Source organism: Corticium candelabrum, chromosome 22, assembly GCF_963422355.1.
Source record: "Corticium candelabrum chromosome 22, ooCorCand1.1, whole genome shotgun sequence".
Taxonomy (NCBI): domain Eukaryota; kingdom Metazoa; phylum Porifera; class Homoscleromorpha; order Homosclerophorida; family Plakinidae; genus Corticium; species Corticium candelabrum.
In genome coordinates, this window is record NC_085106.1 from 1,763,892 (window position 1) to 1,776,391 (window position 12,500).

At 38.5% G+C, this 12,500-nt stretch overlaps 2 protein-coding genes across 3 annotated transcripts in view; both read left to right on the top strand.

Annotated features, from left to right (window-relative positions):
* The window catches only part of LOC134197667 (cilia- and flagella-associated protein 54-like), a 15,849-nt gene extending 13,482 nt beyond the window's left edge, over nucleotides 1-2,367 (top strand). Inside the window, exons 20-24 of the mRNA XM_062667013.1 lie at nucleotides 1,331-1,411; nucleotides 1,478-1,582; nucleotides 1,645-1,739; nucleotides 1,813-2,149; nucleotides 2,212-2,367. Coding sequence (XP_062522997.1) covers nucleotides 1,331-1,411; nucleotides 1,478-1,582; nucleotides 1,645-1,739; nucleotides 1,813-2,149; nucleotides 2,212-2,367 — 774 coding nt within the window. The remainder of the gene's footprint in view (nucleotides 1-1,330; nucleotides 1,412-1,477; nucleotides 1,583-1,644; nucleotides 1,740-1,812; nucleotides 2,150-2,211) is intronic.
* Nucleotides 2,368-2,381: 14 nt separating this feature from the next.
* Nucleotides 2,382-12,500, top strand: part of LOC134197303 (cilia- and flagella-associated protein 54-like) — a 12,352-nt gene continuing 2,233 nt past the window's right edge. Inside the window, exons 1-18 of one of the 2 annotated variants that reach the window (XM_062666595.1) lie at nucleotides 2,382-3,155; nucleotides 4,494-4,594; nucleotides 4,648-4,851; nucleotides 6,105-6,317; nucleotides 6,383-6,467; nucleotides 7,627-7,863; nucleotides 8,043-8,397; nucleotides 8,455-8,577; nucleotides 8,636-8,689; nucleotides 8,879-9,024; nucleotides 9,088-9,442; nucleotides 9,581-9,656; nucleotides 9,745-9,925; nucleotides 9,985-10,249; nucleotides 10,394-10,567; nucleotides 10,618-11,047; nucleotides 11,366-11,474; nucleotides 11,555-12,500. The exon at nucleotides 11,555-12,500 is cut by the window's right edge and continues 165 nt beyond it. In XM_062666595.1, the coding sequence (XP_062522579.1) occupies nucleotides 2,416-3,155; nucleotides 4,494-4,594; nucleotides 4,648-4,851; nucleotides 6,105-6,317; nucleotides 6,383-6,467; nucleotides 7,627-7,863; nucleotides 8,043-8,397; nucleotides 8,455-8,577; nucleotides 8,636-8,689; nucleotides 8,879-9,024; nucleotides 9,088-9,442; nucleotides 9,581-9,656; nucleotides 9,745-9,925; nucleotides 9,985-10,249; nucleotides 10,394-10,567; nucleotides 10,618-11,047; nucleotides 11,366-11,474; nucleotides 11,555-12,500 (4,794 nt within the window). In that variant the 5' untranslated portion in view covers nucleotides 2,382-2,415. Of the gene's footprint in view, nucleotides 3,200-4,493; nucleotides 4,595-4,647; nucleotides 4,852-6,104; nucleotides 6,318-6,382; nucleotides 6,468-7,626; nucleotides 7,864-8,042; nucleotides 8,398-8,454; nucleotides 8,578-8,635; nucleotides 8,690-8,878; nucleotides 9,025-9,087; nucleotides 9,443-9,580; nucleotides 9,657-9,744; nucleotides 9,926-9,984; nucleotides 10,250-10,393; nucleotides 10,568-10,617; nucleotides 11,048-11,365; nucleotides 11,475-11,554 lie in introns of both variants that reach the window. The other variant, XM_062666596.1, reaches the window with a different exon arrangement.

The window sequence follows — 12,500 nt, forward strand, 5'->3', positions numbered from 1 at the left end:
CTCTGACCCTTGCATTTCAATTTCTTCTTCTCCTCTCTGCATTTTGCCGCTGCACCGTCAATTTTAGCAGATCTGTCTGTCTGTCTGTCTGCCTGCTTATTTGTTCATCTGTTCGTTTGTGTGTTTGTTTGTTAATTTGTTTCTTTATCAGTGTGTTTGTTTGACAATGTTGTCATTATTAATTGTTTTCCAATAGTATATATAGAACATAAAAATTTTCTCTGAAAAAGAAATACATGTAGGGATTGTATAAAAAGTAATAGAAACAAGATCTATAGATAATATGAACCAAAGCCAGACATCATTAGTGAATCCTTCTAACACACTAAAGGTAAAATGTAGGGAATGTGTGTTGGAAGGATTTAATGATGTCTGGCATTGGTTCATATTATCTAGATATCTTGTTTCTACTACTTCTTATACAATCCCTACATCTATTTATTTTTTCAGAGAAAAATTTCTATGTTCTAGTTTGGTAAATTTTTAGGAGTGGGAAAGCACAACCTACTTCATTAATTAATTATTTCTATAGCCTAACAAACATACACATTTCCTAAATCATACTTGGTATACATCGTAACATGTATAGTAGTCACCTAGACATCGATCTTGTGGATCTTAGGTTTAAAGTGTACTTGCAAAATATGCAAATAGTTATACATGTTAGTTGCAATAATACCACAAGCAAATGAAGCTGTGCTATAGTCGCTTCAGAGCTACAAGCATATGGGCATCTAATTGTGTGTGTGTGTGTGTGTGTGTGTGTGTGTGTGTGTGTGTGTGTGTGTGTAGTGTGTGTGTGTGCGTGTGTGTGTGTGTGTGTGTGTGTGTGTGTGTGTGTGCGTGCGTGCATGCATGTACTGCAAAAGATTTAATTCGATATTGTGCAAAAGGTACTATATAGATAGACACGACTACCATAAGATGCCAGTTTCAAGAGCGTCAGCTTCTTCTTCATCATCGGTGTCATTGAACACTACACACACATGCCAACATTTGCGCACGTGCATGTGACCGAGCGTGTACTGTACGCGTGCTGAGCGTTGAACTTCTACACGTGACTGGCTTGACGCACGAGATCTTTGATTTGCAGCTTATAGAGGTCGGCCTTTATACATGACAATAGACAACTCACTTTGTCAAAATTTCATCGTTGGCCACACCGGCTCTAGATAGTACAAACAGTAGCTACATTCTGAGAACTGCTACGTCGACATTTATTGTTTTCCAATAGTATATATAATGCATGTACATATGTGGTGAAGCCTAGAGCATTATGTTTGTAACAAAACTTACTACCTAACACTATAGCTAACATTCTATATCACAGATTAAACGAGACAGAATTCATTCTCAACAGCTTGTACTTCTTGAACGTCTAAAAGTCACACATGATGAAATTGCAACAAAGGTACGTAATCTTTTCTCAATAATTCTAATTGCTACTGTCTTCTAGCATTAGACTTTTACACTGCAGGCTAGGGAGGTTCTACGCTTTCACCTCATTGACTATTGGCGCACAATTCAACGCAGACGAAAGTTGAGGTCAATCAGCAATGATGAAATGCCATGGAGAGCACAAGTTAGTGTGTGAATGAGTGGTGGAGCAATGTTGTGGTTGTGTATTAATTTGACTTTCTTTAGCTCAACACATTTCAAGCTCTTAGCTGTTTTAGCAACTATTTGGAGAGAATTGATAATCGACTTAAACTGACTGATATGAACGATTTTGATGGACAGTAAGTAATTGTTTTGTTTTGAATTAACTGTCCATTGTGTGACAAGTGATGACGATTGTGGCTTACGTTTTAGGCTTACAGAACTTGATAATGAATTGTTTGGACTGGAGACAACTGGCAGCCTTATTGTTGGCTGGAAAGGCGGTTTTCGCAGTTTTAAAGAACAAGAAACAAGACACGATACAATCGACAGTAATCTCAATACGACAGCTACACAAGATGCTAGAACATCAGAGTCACAGTTAGAACCAATAAGCAGTGGCCTCTCAGCATCTGCACATGATTTGGAATCAGCGACTGCAGCTGTTATTGAAGAGGCACCTACACATGGAGTCGACAAGGAACCACATACGGAGGCTGCTGAAGAACCAGAGACTCGTGTGAAAGATGCCATACAAAAGGAACGTCAAGCAGCTTCCAAGCCAAGTGGAAAACTGTCCACAATACAAAAGATGTTTCTCTACTTTCGTAGGGCAATTGTGCTGTCTCATCGCGGTCGCAATTGGATGCTACTGAGGAACACATCTCGATGTTTATGGGACAGCACACAGGCATTGTTGTCTCGAGCAATTGCACAGTCGGAGCGCAAAGTGACAGCAAAACTGCAGAAACCTACACATTCACATGAACAGTTTCATGGCTGGCATTTTATTTTGCTGCCAATTTGTTGCTTGACATGCTAAAACAACTAGAAGAGGGCAGTCACATGCTGATTCTACAAGCCATGGAGCAGAAGACAACACAAGAGCAGACCAAAAGTCAACTCTTAGAAAAACAAATAAAGAAAACGAAAGCAAAAGAGACAGATGAGACTAAATTTGACCATAAGGATACACTACAAGAGGATCTACCACATGCCGAATCATCAACGAGAGCAAAATCTACATTTGCTGAGTCACCAAGTCCACTTCGTAACGTCAAGTCAAGATCTCAAGAAACACACGAAACACTAGGTCGAGAGGGCAGTCACAGTCAAACAACCCAGTTTACAAGTACACTAGAAGACAGTACGACATTGGCTCGATCGGCTACTCTACCATTCACCATCCACTCTAGCACAACGGATGTTGCTGAAGACTCTCTTTCTCCACATCGAGCTCTTAATCCAGATGGAGATAAAGACTCCGAGACAACTACCAACTTGGAAGAGAGCTTTGATGTCGGTTCTGCTTCAAATACAATTCATACAAAGCTTTTGTCACGGCCGGTGTTGGTGGACAAGGATGGATGGTATGGTGGACCACACGATGAAGCTGGTGGGGCTGGTTTAATGTTTGAGGCTCGGCTGGATGAACGTGGGGTTGTAGACTTGCGGTGGGTAAAGAGGATCGTCATGCAGACTCTCCAGTTGTTGTTTTATGAAGGACAGTGGGAGAAATTGGCTGAAATCGCACTTCATTTTAACTCACTGACAAAGTAACATTTAGTGAATTGTGCTGTCACTGGATGGACGGTGGCAAGTGTGGGTTGTCTGTTTACCTGTGTGTGTGTGTGTGTGTGTGTGTGTGTGTGTGTGTGTGTGTGTGTGTGTGTGTGTGTGTGTGTGTGTGTGTGTGTGTGTGTGTGTGTGTGTGTGTGTGTGTGTGTGTGTGTGTGTGTGTGTGTGTTGTTTCTTTGTGTTTATATGTGTGTGTGTGTGCGCATTTAATTTTTGTGTGTTTGTTTATTTGGGTGTTTTGTTGATTTTTTGTGATGAATTATTGTTTTGTTTATCTATTTATTCACTTATTTATCTATCTATTTATTTATTCATTTATGTATTTATTTATTTATTTATTTTATTTATTATTTATTTATTTGTTTGTTTGTTTATTTATTTATTTATTTATTTATTTATCTATTTATTTATTTATTTATTTATTTATCTATTTATTTATTTATTTATTTGTTTGTTTGTTTGTTTATTTATTTATTTATTTATTTATCTATTTATTTATTTATTTATTTGTATATTTGTTTATTTGTACACTAATACCTCGGTTATCCGGGCACCTCGGGACCAGGCACTGTCCGTAACTGGGAAATATCCATATCTCAGAGGGTCAATTACCACACCGATAGCACGTCATCCATGAGAGGAAACTGTGATCCATGTACAATACACCGCCGCTTGGCAACAGTCGGGTCCTCTGGACTGAACACGTGGCAACTGATCTTTTCGCGATCCTTCTAAATGTCTCCAACAGTTGGCTGCGGCAGTTTAAAAATCTCAGCTACACGATGGTTGAGATTTCTCTTTCTCGATTTCTCTTATTATTTTTATCTGTTTCACAAGTGTAAGGACATGTAACCTTCGCTACCAGTCGCCATTTTTGTGGATGCAAAATCGCTCATGCGCATTCATGTAAAAAGGTTTTTGCATGTGATCGCTGAGACTGCCCAGATCGAGATGCCCAGAACTTCAAGGGCCGGATAAACGAGGTATTAGTGTATATTTGTTTATTTGTATATTTGTTTATTTATTTGTTTGTTTATTTATTTATTTGTTTATTTGTTTATTTGTTTCTTTATTTGTTTGTTTGTTTATTTGCTAATTTTTTATCTGTTTATTTGTTTGTTTGTTTATTTGTTTATTTGTTTACCTGTTTGTCTGCTTATCTATTTATTAATAAATAAATAAATTTATTTATTTATTTACGTATTTGTCTATTTATACATTGTGTGTTTGTCTATTTGTTTGTCTTTCTTATTGCATGCACATTCCCAGCACTAAAACTACAGCACCAGACTAACCAATATCATATGTCATTTCAGTGATCGCTATTCAGAGCAAGTAACTCCTCTCTTAGTCATCGCTCAACAACAACTAGCAACTCGATCATCAGCAGCTTCCAAATTGCTGCCATCGAGTCTTGGTAACTCTTCAACAATCCAACAATTATTACACAGATAACTTCTTTATTTTTAGAGATTACCCCTGGTGGTCACATTGATCCTACTGGTCATTCCTTATATGACAGAGTGTTTGCTCTGGCTCATGTGTCTGTACCTCTTAACGTTCATAGCAGCCTTCAGGCAATGCAACATGCAATATCAAACACAAGTGACGTTTCAAGATCGTTACAGTATTGTCGCTGTCTGCTGGTGCGTTATCTAGGTGGACACAGCAATGGTAATCAACTGTTTGGTTTGCTGCTTGGGTGTTGTTTGTCTGTGTTGTTTATTTGTTTGTATATTTATTTGTTTATTTGTTTATTTGTTTGTTTATTTGTTTATTAGTTTATTTGTTTACTTATTTATTTGTTTGTTTATTTGTTTGTTTATGTGTTTATTTATTTATTTATTATCTATTTGTTTATTTATTTGTTTGTTTATTTGTTTGTTTATTTGTTTATTTATTTATTTGTTTATTTATTTGTTTATTTATTTGTTTGTTTATTAATATATTTGTTTATTTATTTGTTTATTTATTTGTTTATTTATTTGTTTGTTTATTAATATATTTGTTTATTTATTTGTTTATTTATTTGTTTATTTATTTGTTTATTTATTTGTTTATTTGTTTATTTATTTGTTTGTTTATTTATTTGCTTATTTATTTGTTTGTTTATTTGTTTGTTTATTTTTGCTTACTTGTTTGTTTATTTGTTTATTTATTTGTTTATTTATTTGTTTATTTGTTTGTTTATTTATTTGTTTATTTATTTGTTTGTTTATTTGTTTATTTATTTACTTGTTTATTTATTTGTTTATTTATTTGTTTATTTATTTGTTTATTTATTTGTTTGTTTATTTTTTTGCTTACTTGTTTGTTTATTTGTTTATTTATTTGTTTTTTATTTGTTTGTTTATTTATTTGTTTATTTGTTTTTTATTTGTTTGTTTATTTGTTTATTTGTTTGTTTATTTATTTATTTATTTATTTATTTCTGTATTTGTTTGTTTGTTTATTTGTTTTTTTAATTTATTTTATTTGTTTATTTATTTATCTGTTTATTTTTTGTTTATTTTTTGCTTACTTCTATCTTTATTTGTTTATTTATTTGTTTATTTATTTATTTGTTTATTTATTTATTTGTTTGTTTATTTATTTGTTTATGTATTTGTTTGTTTATTTGTTTGTTTGTTTATTTATTTATTTATTTGTTTATTTATTTGTTTATGTATTTGTTTGTTTATTTTTTGCTTACTTGTTTGTTTATTTGTTTATTTGTTTGTTTATTTGTTTGTTTATTTGTTTGTTTACTTGTTTATTGTTTATTTATGTGTGTAGTTTTTGAAAATACTTTTTGGAAAACTGCAGTTTTACACACAGATATACAAACAGATAAAACCAAAAGAACAAACAAAAGCAGACAGACAACACCCAGTTGGTCTGTCTGTGTCTTTGCAGTTTTGATGTTAGATTTAGTGTGTTGTGTTTAGGGCTTACTCGTTTACATCTTGAAAGTTCTCCTATTTGTGAAAGTGAAAGAAGCAGTCGTCTGTTTGTTGAGACTGAGCATAACGTTGAAGCAGCAGCCATTAACCCGCGCGTTCTTACTTTGACAAGAGCAGCTCAAATGGAAGATGTAGAGAACTTACCTTTGGACAGCTCACAAGTTGGTTCTATTATTTTGGCATATGACAAGACAATAGGTTTGTTGTATTATGTGGGTTATATTGATGTGATGTGAGTGGAATATAGTCATGGTTGGTTGTAGAGTCACTTCTTGTGAAGAGGTCTGATCTTGCTGCTCAAGCTATGAATGAGCTTGGAAACTTGCATTTTCATCTTAAAAATATCAGGTTAGAAAGATGTGGGAGGTGGTGGAAGTTGATAAGCTGTAGATGTCGCTGTGGCTCTTGACAGACAGATGGACAGACAGACAGACAGACAGACAGACAGATTGTTATATTTGAACTCTTACTCTACCAATAACAATTGCTAATGTTACGTATGCATAACAATAGCAGTCAATGAACAAAATGTTGAACGTCTTTATCATATAGAAAGTCATCAAAATTGCACTTAGACAACTTTGACAACTTTTTAAAAATCACACGAGAGTTGCAAGACTGTACAACTACAGACAGTTGCTTTCTCCATCTATCTCTAAAGTCTGTTTTGCTACTCTTCCATTTGCATCTCTTGAAAGTTTGGAGATTTTATTGAGATAGTCTTCAGCCATAGGGCCCCAAAAGCCAAAGTGTTCAAAAACCAGTGGAATACATGTTGTATGAGATCCTGCTATAGACTGCTGTTGACCATATTTTGTCATTTTGCGTTTTTCTCTTAACTCAGCTGCATAACCTGATATTTTGGCAGCTGATTGTATGGTGTCACAAGAATGTGGATGAGCAAGTGAAATGTCCAGATCTTGTGTCAAGTGTCCAGTGGGATCATATGTTGTTATATCCGGCCTGTTCTCAGAGTCAGTATACCTATTTCTTGGCTCAACTTGATGAGGAATATTTAATTCGTCTAAAAACAGACAGACAGACAGACAGACACTGCCGAGTTCCTAGACTACTGGGGAAAGAGATTCAGCGTACAATTGCAACGGTGTTGTGGCCGCCGTAATCCAGCGCAAGATGTCATCGTTGTGCTGGAAGATTGCTTGACATACTGTTGTTTGTCTTAGTGTATGTCTTAGTTTTGTTTTGTTCTTATTGTTTGCAGCAGTGTTATATTTGGAACTGTGACGGTTTCTAGTTTTAGTTGTTTTAAGTTCTGGTATATGTTTGTTAGCTTGTTGTTGTTGTAATGTTCAATCATTTGAAGAATATAATACCTTTGACAGACAGACAGACAGAAAGACAGACAGACAGACAGAAAGACAGACAGACAGACACACAGACAGACAGGCAGACAGACACACAGCTAGCTTAGATCAGCTGAATCAACAAAGTAACAAATATCATTCTGAATGGTATTACAGATACTTGATTTTATATGCTTTTTCAGAGGAGCATACAAATGTTGGGCAGATGGAGTAGACACAATTCTTGGCTTAGAAGATGGAGTGAATGAGTGGAGATATCTAGAATCATCAAAGCTGAGTGCAAAGAAGATAAAGAAGCCAGAATCAACAGCATCCACAACAAGTCATCAAGAAGATTGTGATCTGAGCAGAATAATGTTGAATCGATGTGGCGTTTGGGGCTGCCTTCAAGCAGCTATCATGGCATCTAAAATATCACAGTAAGTTACTAAGCTGGTGATCAAATTGTCAGCTAGAAACGATTTGAATGGTGTAAACAAGATGTGTGTGTGTGTGTGTGTGTGTGTGTGTGTGTGTGTGTGTGTGTGTGTGTGTGTGTGTGTGTGTGTGTGTGTGTGTGTGTGTGTGTGTGTGTGTGTGTGTACATATATTTGTCTAGATTTATTGTCAACTCGGATCTGTCACAACGGTTGGAGTACTGTCTCTTGTCATCATGTCTTGTCAAGAGCATTTTTCGTGCATCACTACCTCATCCACAAGCCGACTGTGAATATGTCAGATATGACATTGGACCAGATGGAGTCGCATCTGAGCTTGTTCCAGGTATAGATCTCTTCTCCGATTATTTCCGATGCAATGTTCAGTCTCTGGTGGCTGCTTTGGAGTGGAATATCGAGGAACTGCTGAGAACAAGATACTTTTTGAACGTGTTGCCTCTCATATCGTTCCATCACTATGTTGCCTGCATTGTCTGTCGTGATGTTTGTCAAACCGTTCAGAGTAGATTATGGAGGGTAAGAAGGTGACATAGAGTTATGTTTAGTAAATGTTTGTAAGGTGTTTGTTTGCAGCTGGAGGCATTGACTGGACTTTGTTGTTTCTCTGAAGCGATTCATGTTCTTAGTGAGCTTGTGTGTGGCTACAGGCTTCCTCAGGCTGGCAGCTCGTCATTTCTACCTGCTGAGTCTCGTATGGTGAGTTGATTTGAACGTTTGTTTATAATGAAGAAGCTGAATGGTTGTGTGTTTTTAGACGTCAGTGAAATTTTCGAATGGGTTGCCATTGACTGATCAGTCTAACTACAAGGTAGGGTGGTGTGTGTGTGTGTGTGTGTGTGTGTGTGTGTGTGTGTGTGTGTGTGTGTGTGTGTGTGTGTGTGTGTGTGTGTGTGTGTGTGTGTGTGTGTGTGTGTGTGTGTGTGATGCATGGATTACACACAAATCATTTCTAATCGAGTCATTAGACCTGATCATAACGTTGAGCCATTCACACCAGGTAATGACACAGCTGTTCAAGAAATCACTTTCTACATCTCTTTCTTCACTTTACGGGAAACGTCTAACCTCCCTTCTCAATATCGGTCAAGCTCGTCTGCAAATCACAATCGCTTCGACAGTCAACAACTCGCCAGCAACATTGAAGTATGTCACACTACGTTTAGCTTGACTAGCTACACTTAGTTTAGTTTATGTATTAATTAACAGTCCATCGCTCTACTCATCTGCTGCCACGTCTTTTGGTCCTGCAAAGAGACTTTTATCCAAGCCAGTATTGGGACGTGGAAGGCACATGTCTACTAAAGTTGCCAGTTTGGAACCTGTAGGGCAAGGTCAGGCTGCGGCTTTAGATCATGCTTCTGATGTGATTGAAAATTCTGCAACCGAGAGTCCGCGTCTGCTTAAAAAAGTCAGTTTGTCTCATAGTTCATTGAATAGTTGGTTAGAGACACCTCAGTTGGCGGATGACAAGTCAGTGAGAAGTGGATCACAGTCGAGCATGGCATCTCGAGCATCAGCTCAGAAAGCTGTTATGATTGTCCCAACTATGAGAGAGATCAAGGTAAGCAGTAATATTGATTGGTGATGGATTGGTTTGTATTGTATGCTTGAAGGTGTTTGCTGTTGTGATTAATTAGTTATATTGTAGAATAACTTAGGTCATCAGACGCTCATGATGCGTGTTGGGGATGTGTTTTAGGGAGGTTTACTTGAAGAAGCTGAAAAGATCATAAACATTGTCATGCAGTCTATAATCAAAAAATTTATTGGACAAGGTGCGCGCGCGCGCGTGTGTGTGTGTGTGTTGTGAGAAACCTACATTATGTTATGTACAATTTATGCCTCGATTGTTGTTCATCTTAGATTTATGTGACGTACTCGAAGAAATTCCTTCATCTGACATTGAATTGTTATGTCATTGCTTGCTGATGCTGTCTGACATAGCCAATCAATACGACCATCAGGCTCCAAGCAGTGATTATGTCCTACAAGCCATGCAACTCCTCTCTGATTACCTGAGCTTACCAGACGATAGAAATGAAGGGTTTGTTGCATTTCAAGGCACTTTGTAGTCAAAACCACAACTTATGATGTTTGTTGCAGACTTGATAATGTGAAGTCTACGCAGAGGTTGGATGCTCGTTTGTGGCTGCGCTGCAGGCTTGCTCTTGTTCACAGTCTTGATGTTGACACTTCGTTGGCGTCCCAATCATCTGGATTGAATGATTTTGTTGCACAGTGTAAACAGGGAAAGAGAGAAGCCAAGAGTCTGGGTGATATGGAGATGTGGCTGGAGTTTGCTTTCAATTTGACTGTTTCTGATTGGATTAAATTTGATAAGACGAGTAAAGCTGTGGAAGGCTTTATGGTGAGTAATTACTTGTGTGTGTGTGTGTGTGTGTGTGTGTGTGTGTGTGTGTGTGTGTGTGTGTGTGTGTGTGTGTGTATGCGTGTGCGTGTACAGATTGCTTGTTCATCTTATACATCAATCTTTTGCATCTGAATTACGCAGGAGATACTTGATCGATCCTCAAGGTTGCGCAAACTTTCACCATCATGTCAACAGCTTGTCTCCACAAGCAGACTCTTTCTTGAAGACCTCAAAATGAAAGGCCCTGAAACCGTCATCGATTTTGCCGCGTCTCTCACTTCTTACAGAAAAGCAGAAGAAGAAGTTTTCAATCTGGTAAGATGTTTATTCTGTTTTCTACAAAATTTGTCAACTCCGTTTTCCAGATCATGACACACGGCGAGAGTATCGTATGGGACAACCTGAATACAACACTTGCATCTTTACACAATATCTATCTTCCCTTTCTGACTCTCTTGTCGTGCATCAAACTGCGTATTGGCATGTGCCTGGCTCATCAAGTTGTCTCCAGCCCTGATGATCTCAAGATATTTGATGGTACTCGCTTCTCACAAGACACACCATACTTGAAGACTCCTCGTCTTGCTGTTGTCCATCAACCTTCTGCTGTCAGTAGTGTTATGAGCACATTTGCAGCTGGTCAGCAGCATTTAATGATTGGTGGAACGTTAGATGGGAAGTCAAGATCATCACCGTGGCTTATTCCAGCTTTAGTCTGTGGAGCTGGACTGGATATAGCGCGCGTGACAGCTAGACAGGAACATCAGCTGGAAGCAGCGCTTGCATTTCTCTTTGGTAAGCATGCATGTTAACTAGCACTCAAACGGGCAAATAGATTAATAAAGGAAAGAAGGACGGAAAGTGTTAGACTAACTATCAAACAAATGCAACAACAGACAAACTGACAAACATGTGTGTGTGTGTGTGTGTGTGTGTGTGTGTGTGTGTGTGTGTGTGTGTGTGTGTGTGTGTGTGTGTGTGTATGTATGTGTGTGTGTGTGTGTGTGTGTGTGTGTGTGTGTGTGTGTGTGTGTGTGTGTGTGTGTGTGTGTGTGTGTGTGTGTGTGTGTGTGTGTGTGTGTGTGTGTACATAGACTGTATACTGTATTGCAGGCATCATAGAACGTCAACTAGCCAAGAACGACCATCTTGCCCATAGAGAAGCGGCATCTGTCATACTAAGCGCCATAAGTAACACATCAGAAGCTGACTACAATCTCAGGTAAACGTAGACAGACGTCTCTGCCACAGGACTGCATGCATGTTCAATCCTTACAACAACTTTGCTTGCTGTGTGTATAGCTTAACTCATAAAGCTTATCTGGAAATTGCTCTCACTTACATTGAGAGTATCAATCGACCATTACCAGAGAGTCTGGTGAACAAATTCGAGACTACAAAGGGTAAAGAATCAAAAACAGAACGCGTTCGGAAAGAGAGGCTGAAGGAGTTTGAGAGAGAAAGACAGAAAGAAGTGGTAGCTGCTTGGACGGCTGTGCGCTCGGCAGCACAAACAGCAAAAGCAGCCTCTCGATTATCTTCTCTCCTTGGTGAAGGGCAGTCGGATGATGTGCTGAGGAGGTTAGAAGGGAAAGAACAGAGTAACATGCCAACATTCTCAAAGCTAATGCTGGCAAATCAGAGCGAGCTGCGCTTTGTGAACATCACGAAACTGTTAGGAAACGTCGAACACACAGCCTGTCATCACCACTCGATCACCAAACTCCTCAACGACATCGAGTGTCCACAAGTCACTTGGATCTTTCTACTCCGCTATGTTACCCACCTTCGTTCCAGCATGTCACGCTCAGCGCAAGATGTTTTACCAGAAGCGAGTGCATCACCCGGCATCAACCATCGCACTCTCACCCGACTAGCACAGATGCACGACTTCTTGAAGGAAAGCTGTGCTCCATACGCAACCAAATGCGTCGCTCCGATGCCGACAAGTGCACTAAATCTTCCCTACTCTCCACTCGAGAGACTCTACCAACAAGGAGACGGAATGATCATCGTGGAACCGACGACAACGCAGGTTTATGATCCCTCCGAACACAACGGCCGTCGCACCGTCTCGGAAACGGCTCAGTCTGCGACTGTAGAGAATGCGGCCACTACAGCGGGTGACAACGAGGTCTGCATTCAGTGGTATCGCACTCCGTTTGGCAAGTTGGAGAGCATACTGTGTGTCTATGCTCTCAACTGTAAAGCGACGAGAGTGTTTTCGTCGCCTAGTAAATCTCCTATG